Below are 10,089 nucleotides of genomic sequence, written 5' to 3'. Positions count from 1 at the left end.
TAGGTGCTCTATTGGATTGAGATCTGGTGACTGTGGAGGCCATAGGAGTACAGTGAACTCATTGTCATGTTCAAGAAACCAGTTTGAGGTGATGTGAGCTTTGCGACATGATGCATTATCCTGCTGGAAGTAGCCATCAGAAGATGGGTACACTGTGGTCATAAAGCGATGGACATGGTCAGCAACAATACTCAGGTAGGCTGTCACGTGAAAAATATGCTCAATTGGTACTAAGGGGCCCAAAGTGTGCCAAGAAAATGTCCCTCACACCATTACACCACCACCAGCCTGAACAGTTGATACAAGGCATGATGAATCCATGCTTTCATGTTGTTTACACCAACATCTGAATGTTGCAGCTGGAATCGAGACTCATCAGACCAGGCAACGTTCTTCCAGTCTTCTATTGTCCAATGTTTGTGAGCCTGTGCAAATTGTAGCCTCAGTTTCCTGTTCTTAGCTGACAGGAGTGGCACCTGGTGTGGTCTTCTGCTGCTGTAGCACATCTGCTTCAAGGTTCGACGTGTTGTGTGTTCAGAGATGGTATTCTGCATACCTTGGTTGTAACAAGTTTTAAGTTACTGTTGCCTTTCTGTCATCTCAAACCAGTCTGACCTCTGAAATCAACAAGGCATTTTGGTCCAGTGACCAGTGAGAGTATAGGTGTACTAGATAATAAGATTTGCTGTACAGTGGACACAGTGGATGATAATGCTTACATATCAAAAATCTTTAACATTTGTGTTATACATTTTAACTTGAGGATATCAAACAATCCTGAGTGAGAGTTGAAGAATTTTCTGCCGTTAGAGCTGTAGCCCCAAAACACTGAGAAACTGGGGAAACTATATTTCAACCTTACTTAAATTTACTTGAACATACTGAAAATTGCCTTTGCTTCAAAATGAAGGAAAAGTCGCTATCTAAGGGTGGTACATCTACATGGTAACCTTGCTACTGTAAACAGCAGTGTCGCAGACCACAGGTTCTGTATCATTTAGATCACCTGACCTTTGCAACTAGGGCTGCCAGTAAAATTACACCTAGGGCATGACACTGGTTATCAATCTGTTATATTCAACAGTGTATTTACTTTGTTCACTTTGAAGGTGAGTGGGCGTTTTGCTGTTAATTTAGCTTTTAAAAGTTGTTAAAGCTAAATGAAATTGAAAGCTAATTGTATAGGTCTGTTAATCTTTAAAAACAAACAAACAAACAAAAAAACCCATCATATTATTGCACTCACAGTAAAGACTATTAAAGCAAGCGCTTCACCCAAAATAAAGTCTTACGGGGAAAAAACACAGTTATTGTGATACACAGTTTTTGTTTTTGTTTTAAAGCGAAAGAGAGAGAAAGGGGCGCCGAGTGGTTTTCACTTACCAAGCTGTCAGTACCCGCTCTGCGCCCCTCTCTCTTCTCTGCGGCGAGTCTCCCTGTTCGGTCTCGGTACCGGCTGAGTGCCGGAAGATTACCTCATTTCCGGCGCTCAGCATTACAAGCCGGCACCGAGACCGAACAGGGAGACTCGCCGCAGGACTGCTGCAAGGTAAGTACAAGGGGGGGAGGGTAGATAATAGGGAGGAAGGGTAGATAATGGGGGGGGGGCGGCAGGGACGGAGGGAGAGGAAGGGTAGATAGGGGGGGGCGGCATTTTAAAATTCGCCCCAGGCGGCATTTTGTCTTGGGCCGGCCCTGGTGATGCATCAAAATGAACCAGCTGCTCTCTTTACTCAGGCTAGAAAGTCTGGTCTGCCAATCAGAGTGTTTAAGTCTCACTCATGCCACATTTTGTGGCATCATTATTTCACCAGGGATATGTACGGATTCTGGAAATTGTCTGAATAAGACGCATCTTATTGGAACTAGAAATGTTCCTATTGTATACACACACGACAAAATAATTTGAAACATTAAGGAAAACAAGCCCGTATATTTCTAATAATCCATTTTAAAATGGTCCTCTGTGTGTCATTGCAGATCTGTCCGATATGTGCAGCATTACCTGGAGGAGATCCAAATCACGTCACAGATGACTTTGCTGCCCACCTTACACTTGAACACAGAGCTCCCAGAGATTTAATATCCTTTACTTAATAAGTAATTAAAGCTGCAGATGTAGAATGCGTACAAATGTTTAGTATTCGTTTTGCATCAATGCCATGGATTGTAGGAAATTAAAAATAAATGTTTGCGTTCACGTGTAAGCTTGCAAGCAGGGCCCTCTGTACCTAATGTATCACTTTGCTTTAAAATTTTAATTTTGTCATACTGTTAGAATGCATTGTAAGAAGCACTTAAAACATTTCTGGCCCTATATAAATGTTAATAAAAATAATGTCCTTTAATCGTATTCTAATGAAGAAAGGGAATAATGAATGAATTTTACAGTGTTTAGTTAGAAATTTAATTATACTATATTTTGTAAGCCTAATATAAAGTATGGATTGAGAGAAATTGAAAACTGTAACTTGTCATGCTGCTGTTTAAATCAGTATTAATTTAATTGTCGTAGCTTAATTGTTGTAATTTTTGTTACTTCTCTTAACTCCTGCCAACGATGAATCCAGTGGAGTTCGGCATGTACGAAGGATGTTTCACCCCGGTCGGGGATTGGGAGGGCCTAGAGCTCGCAGATCAAACATGCACTTTACTAGCAGTTCCACTGGGGGGCTTTCATCTACACAGAGCTCATACTCGCCAAGCAATAGGGAAGCCATGGATCCTATAGCTGGTAGGATGCTAGTTAACTTTGTCAGCAAAAGTCCTCATATCATCAACAAATCTACATGTCCCTCATACACATAAGGGAATATTATTCCAGCCTGCTTGGCTGTTTTCTGAAACAATAAGTACTCTATCTGTCTGTCTATGTACCGTATTGGCTCGAATATAGGCCGCACCCTTAAAGTTTGGTGCTATTTTAAAGAAAAAAAATATTTTTTAAGGAAAAATACACATTAATGGAATGGTAAAACAGTATTTTATCTAATGAATGAACAGGAATACATGTATTTTAACATTTTTGGTATCTATCAGTTTGTCAGCATATGTTATATACAGACATAAAACAAATAGCCATTTTAAGGTCCCCCCCTCCTTATTCATAATGCACCTTACTTACAGATATGCCACTCTGCCCCAGATATGCCACTCTGCCCCTGATATGCTTTATGCCCCCAGATATTACACTCTGACACCCCAGATATGCTTTATGCCTCTAGAAATGCCCACCTACCCCCTAGAAATGGCCACCTGCTCCCCAGATATGCTTTATGCCCACTAGAAATGGCCACCTGCCCTTAGATATGCTTTATGCCCCCTAGAAGTACCACTCTGCCCCCCTGATATGCCACTCTGCTTCTTAGAAGTGCACAAACAACCTCCGCTGCCGGCACTTCAGCGACACGCGTAGGCAACCTCCACTGCCGGCACTTCTATGGTGGCACATCGGAAGGTTATGTCACTGCTTACCCGCAGCAGGGATAAATGAAAACACCCGCCTGGTTCCCGGAACTGCATGTCACAGGCGACGCGAACTGTGCATCCCTGCGCAAAATCCTGAATATAGACCTAAAGTGGGAGGAAAAAGTGTGGCCTATATTCAGGCCAATATGGTATCTGCCTATTTATGTATCTATTATATGGACCTGTTGGTTATTTGCAGACTCTAATATTATTGTTGGTCTAAATATATATGGGGGTTTCAAATTATGGTTTAATGCTGCCTAGGTAATAAGCAGTCCATACATGATAAAACTATTTAAGATCATACAGAACAGTAGAAGCTTTCTGTACCTGGTACATACCATTTTGTTTTTGTATATTTTTTTCACGTCAATTATCTTGTCCCTCTTCATTGGGTAGAACTGTTATCTCAGTTATCTGGAGTAAGACGTTCAACTGGAGGACAACTCAATTCCTCGGGCCCTTCTGCTTCCCAGCTGCAGCAGCTGCAGATGCAGTTACAGCTTGAGAGGCAACAGGCACAAGCGGCACGACAACAACTAGAAACCGCACGAAACGCAACAAGGCGCAACAATGCAAGTGGCGTCACCACCTCAATTACACAATCAACAGCAGCAGCCAACACATCCAACATGGAAAACAATCAGCAGACTATCCAGAATTCACAGTTTCTTCTCACAAGGTACGTACGTTTTTAGGCATACTTCCCTGAGCAGGTTTTAGAGATACCATCGGGGCAAATTGCTTAACGTACATTACATGATCTTGTATGAAAAAGCATGTTATGCATAAATTATGTACAGTATCTCACAAAAGTTAATATACCCCTCACATTTTTGTAAATATTTTATTATATATTTTCATGTGGCAACACTGAAGAAATGACACTCTGCTATAATGTTTAGTGAGTGTACAGCCTGTATAGCCTGTAAATTTGTTGTCCCCTCAAAATAGCGCAACACACAGCCATTAACCCCTTAATGACAAAGCCTGTACAGGCTCAAAATGCATTGTTTTCAATGGGTTTAGGGACCGCCCATTGTCATTAAGGGGTTAATGTCTAAACCTTGGCAACAAAAGTGAGTACATCCCTAAGTGGAAATGTCCGAATTGGGCCCAATTAACTTTTCCCTCCCCGGTGTCATGTGACTCGTTACAAGGTCTCAGGTGTGAATGGGGAGCAGGTGTGTTAAATTTGTTGTCATCACTCTCACACACTCTCATTCTGGTAACTGGAAGTTCAACATAGCACCTCATGGTGAAGAACTCTCTGAGGATCTGAGAAAAAGAATTGTTGCTCTACGTAAAGATGGCCTAGGCTATAAGAAGACCCTGTAACTGAGTTGCAGCACGGTGGGCAAGACCATACAGCGGATTCACAGGACAGGTTCCACTCAGAACAGGCCTTGCTATGGTCGACCAAAGAAGTTCAATGCACGTGTTCAGCGTCATATCCAGAGGTCAGCCTGTCAGTGCTCAGACCATACACCGCGCACTGCATCAAATTGGGCAGAAGGAAGCCTCTTCTAAGGATGATGCACAAGAAAGCCTGCAAACAGTTTGCTGAAGACAAGCAGATTAAGGACATGGATTACTGGAACCATGTCCTGTGGCCCAATGAAACCAAGATAAATGTATTTGGTTCAGATGGTGTCAAGCGTTTGTGGCTGCAACCAGGTGAGGAGTACAAAGAGTGCCTTGCCTACAGTCACGCATGGTGGTGGGAGTGTCATGGTCTGGGCCTGCATGAGTGCTGCCGGCACTGGGGAGCTAGGGTTCATTGAGGGAGCCATGAATGCCAACATGTACTGTGACATACTGAAGCAGGGCATTATCCCCTCCCTTAGGAGACTGGGCCGCAGGGCAGTATTCCAACATAACGACCCCAAACACACCTCCAACATGACCGCTGCCTTGCTAAAGAAGGTGAGGGTAAAGGTGATGGACTGGCCAAGCAAGTCTCCAGACCTTAACCCTGTTGAGCATCTGTGGAGCATCCTCAAACGGAAGGTGGGGGAGCGCAAGGTCTCTAACATCCACCAGCTCTGTGATGTCGTCATGGAGGAGTGGAAGAGGACTCCAGTGGCAACCTGTGAACCTCTGGTTAACTTCATGCCCAAGAGGGTGAAGGCAGTGCTGCAAAATAATGGTGGCCATACAAAATATTGACACTTTGGGCCCAATTTGGACATTTCCACTTAGGGGTGTACACACTTTTGTTGCCAAGGTTTAGACATTAATGGCTGTGTGTTATATTGAGGTGACAACAAATATACACTGTTATACAGGCTGTACACGCACTACTTTACATTGTAACAGAGTGTCATTTCTTCAGTGTACTCACTTTTGTGAGATACTGGAAGTGCCAGCTTTCCAGTCATATAGTACAAAGCATGAATTGTGACACCATACTTGTATGAACTCTGGAAAAGTAAGGGAGGATCTACCATAGTCTGTGTCAGACGTATGGTAACGTTAAAACCGGAACTAATTTTGGTTTTAGAAATAATGGAAAAATGGTTTATTCACCAAAATGAGTGTTGGTGTTTCTATTGCCCATGGCATAAAATATAGTAACCTTGTACTGAGTAACTCCATTGATTTGATTATAGTCTTTTTAGGTTGCAAATCAGGCATTGGTAAAAAAAAACATTATCTAATCTACTTTATCTTAAAGGATAGGGATATGAATGTGGAGATTGATATTAATCTTTCCTATTTGAATCACTAGCCAGACCATACTGGTCCGCTCATCTTTTCTTTAATGTCTGTGCAGGTTGAATGATCCTAAGATGTCTGAAGCTGAACGTCAATCAATAGAGAGTGAACGTGCCGACCGCAGTCTGTTTGTACAGGAGCTCCTCCTGTCAACGTTGTTGCAGGAGGAGAGTTCCTCTGACGAGGATGAGCGAGGGGAAATACCTGATTTTGGGGCAATGGGATGTGTAGATATTATGCCTTTAGATGTTGCTTTAGAAAACCTTAATCTGAAAGAGAGTAATAAAGGAAATGAGCCTCCGCCACCTCCTCTTTGATGAAATCCCACTTTGCAGACAATGTCCTCTGTGCTGTAACTGCCAATGAAAGTGGACAAACAACTATCTTTGGGTTTGTTTTGGTGATTGTAATTTCCGGTCTGTCACTCTTGTTACATTGTGTACATTAAAAAAAAAAAAAAAAAAAAAAAAGTAAAAAAAAAAATTACAAATGAGGCAAATATATGTAATTCACTTAACTAATTTTTATTTCTAGCAGGTAAACATAGGTAGCAGTACCAGAGGCAGCATCTTGCTTCCTGTACTTTGACTTAAACAAATACAGAATAAAACAAAGCTCTCCTAATCTCCCACATTCAAACCGAAGAGGAAAAAAACAAATATATGGAAAAAAATCTTTAATGAAGCTGCTGTGTGTATTTATGAATATTAATGAATAAAAACTGCTTGGATGGTTTACCATAACTACTGCATGAGGTTTTTTGCAGCTTGCATGAGTTTTTAGTGACATTGTCATGAATAATAATTTTAAAAAAAATAAAATAAATAAGTAACAAAACTGGCTTAAATTTTAGGGTTGAGAATCCCAAAGCCTTCCTAAGCATTTTTCAGAAGGTTAAAGCACCCGGAGAGATGCAACTTGTTACTGCTGACTAGGCGTTTGTACCTACAGATCGTTTAACGCCATAAATATGTGAGAGTTGGGCATTCTCTACAATGACTTTAATGTGTGTTTAAGGCATTTAGTCTTTTAGTTGCATACAAATATATCTTAATTGATGGTAAAATAATGGTAAATTTCAGTGATCACAATGGGGCTAAGATTTATTCCTCCTTCTGCGTTTTACATTTACAAATCATCTGAAAGCTACATTACAGTGAGGCCACTGGCAAACAGTGCTATTTTTTTTCTAAGTTGGAAGTTCTTCCTTGCTTTTTTTTTTTTGTGTGTGATAGTTCACATAGAGAAAATGTTTTTCAAATGTCATAAACTCCTTTTACCCAGGTTATGATGAAAGGAAATGCACAATCTGATTCTTTATTATTTATGTGATTGCTTCTATAGTTTGCAGAGACTTGTCCGCTAAGGGAGAGCTTGAAGGTTTGATTCTACTACTTTGTCAATATTCTGAATTCCTAATACTAACTTAGCACCTTCTTATTTATTTTTTTAATTTTGGCATACAAGAAAAAAGCATTTTGACTAAACCATGCCACCTACATGCCTATATTAGTAATCCTATATGTAAAAATATGTACAGTGTTCTTATTGTGCATAGACTTTCATGAAGGGCCTACATTGTTTTACAGTGTAACTTTAGATTATATTTAAAAATAAAATATGCACAGCTTCTGATCGATTAGCATACTCAGATCAACGTTTAAATATTACTTTTTTCATCCCTTTTCTTTTCCTTTTTTTTTTTAAATTGTATTTCTATATACTTTGTTTAATAACCTTCCAGATATAATTCAGACGTTGGCACCAGCTAGTATATCAGAATAACCAAATAGAAAACAATGGAGCACCTAACTATATTATATTATATTATATTATATATATATATATACATTTTTTTTATGCATAAAAATACTTTAATATGTGAAATACATCAATAGTCTTTTTAAAGAAATGTCCTCAGTGTGTATAATGTATACCTTATAGTATGTTCCCTGTAAGTCCTGGGAAAGTATGGGAATTCTATATAAATGAGGTATTTCTGAAATCAGGACACCTGAATTGATAAATTTGACAGGGTTTTTCCATTACTAATTTTGTGAGGATTCAGAAAAATATATAAAAAAAAATTTTTTCCCTAATTTTCACTAGTTTCTACTAAATTTCTCAACATAAATTTTCAGCTAATTATCTAACTATGGTATCAAAACAGCCTCTCTTTCCATGAAAAAAACAATATATAGTTCACATGGGCACACTATTCGCAGGAAGGGGAAATAATCACTGAACTGGCATACTGCAAAAATGGCGAAATTGCTCCAGGACTTGAGGTACCAAATAAACCCTGGGACTGAAGTGTGTAATAAGTATAATAATAGTGTAGTAAGTGTGTTCAAATTACGCTATGTCCCCTCCATTGCTTTTCATATGAATCTACTTCTCCTGGTACTGACAAAGTGGCGATTAACCCTTGGATGGCATCTCATCAGGGGAATTACCTTGAAAATTTCCGTAATATCCTTACAATTGTAATGAACTGCTTTTACTGCTTAATGTAACAAGACACAGGAAGTTTCTTTAAAAAGACTATTGATGTATTTCACATAAGTATTTGTGCACTGTATGTGTGTGTATATGTATATACCAAATAGAAAACAATAGAGCGACTAACAGTAAAATTATTATATATATATATCGTTACATAAGTTATGGTGGGTAAAGGTGATGGGAATCCCTTCCACTAAAATTAAGGGGGTAGTAGAAGCATTATTAAACACTCATCCACAGACACTAGACAAGCCAGAAGGCTTGTTTTTCCCCTCAGAAATCTAATGGTGCTATAACCACAATGGATTCTGGGTAGGCGCATGCGAATAAGGTCAGCAATTATCTCTTTTTGCCTCTATATCCACTTTATACATGGATCCCTCGAGAGTAATTACCCGCTGTACAGGACAGCCTTTTGACGAAAGCCAGATAGCCAGATCACCAATCATTGGACAGCTTTTTTATATATATATATATATATATATATATATATATATATATATATATATATATATTTTGAGAGCCCAAGGTTGTGCTCTTCGGTCATCGTCTTCATACACTGAACAAAAGATGAGTGCTGCGCTGATCCAAACTGTGGAAGCCACAGTAGAGCCGAGTCCCCAATCTTCGTCTTCTGGAGCATGCACTCCCCGAAAGGATATGCATCCCCTTCCTTCCCTCCCAGGCAAAAGCCATGGGTGGGCCGGATCTTTTAGGATCTCCCAGAAGGAAGATCCACTGAAGTATTCACGTCCTGCCGTACATGAAGACCTTAGAGGGAGTGGGGGCCAGAAGGCACACACCACTCTCCTCACCAATACTGGACTGAGTCTTCAGGGGCTCAGCTTCACTGTGCTGTCAGGCGACCCAATGGTGCTTAACTCACTACAGAAACCTGAAATCAACCGTACTCTGACTCCGAAAAAACTGAAAAGTGTCGGTGCCAAACAAAGTGCCAGTGAAAGTATCACATGGCCCCAGCCATTCACCCTCCACCACCAGCCAATGGCTAGGGCAATGTAAGAGCGAGTATGAAAAAAAGTGCATCATGAGGGGATCCAAGGTGAATACAACACGCTTACCAAACTGCAAAGTAAAAAAAAAAAAAAGTGTGCCCCCCCACACACACCTCACAGTGCAGAGTGCCCCAGCGGATCCATGCTAGGGGACACTATAACACCTTAGGCTCTCTGGCGCCATCCCCAGCCCTAAGGCCAGAGGACCAAGCTTTCCCTTTCTCACAGGTACTCACTGAGTACAAGAAGCGGCCTTGTGTGTGTGTGTATGTATGTATGTATGTATGTATGTATGTATAATATATATATATATATATATCAAGTAACAGATGAAATAAGTATTTTGTGATAATACCTTTTTTATTGGACTAACAGAATTTTG

General features: G+C 40.2%; 1 protein-coding gene across 1 annotated transcript; it reads left to right on the top strand.

The window, feature by feature from the left end:
• Window positions 1–1,980: 1,980 nt before the first annotated feature.
• On the top strand, window positions 1,981–6,503 carry LOC149276723 (E3 ubiquitin-protein ligase KCMF1-like; the record flags this gene model as incomplete). Its single annotated transcript, XM_089503364.1, has 4 exons — window positions 1,981–2,082; window positions 2,560–2,734; window positions 3,868–4,150; window positions 6,245–6,503. Coding segments are annotated over 4 exons (819 nt in total), but the record flags the coding sequence as incomplete, so codon positions are not given.
• Between the last annotated feature and the right edge of the window lie 3,586 nt (window positions 6,504–10,089).

This window comes from Sceloporus occidentalis, unplaced genomic scaffold (genome assembly GCF_023333645.1).
Source record: "Sceloporus occidentalis isolate IW3139 unplaced genomic scaffold, rSceOcc1.0.p SCAF_228, whole genome shotgun sequence".
Lineage (NCBI taxonomy): Eukaryota > Metazoa > Chordata > Lepidosauria > Squamata > Phrynosomatidae > Sceloporus > Sceloporus occidentalis.
The sequence above is the reverse complement of the archived record's forward strand: the minus strand, read 5'-3'. Positions and strand labels throughout refer to the sequence as shown.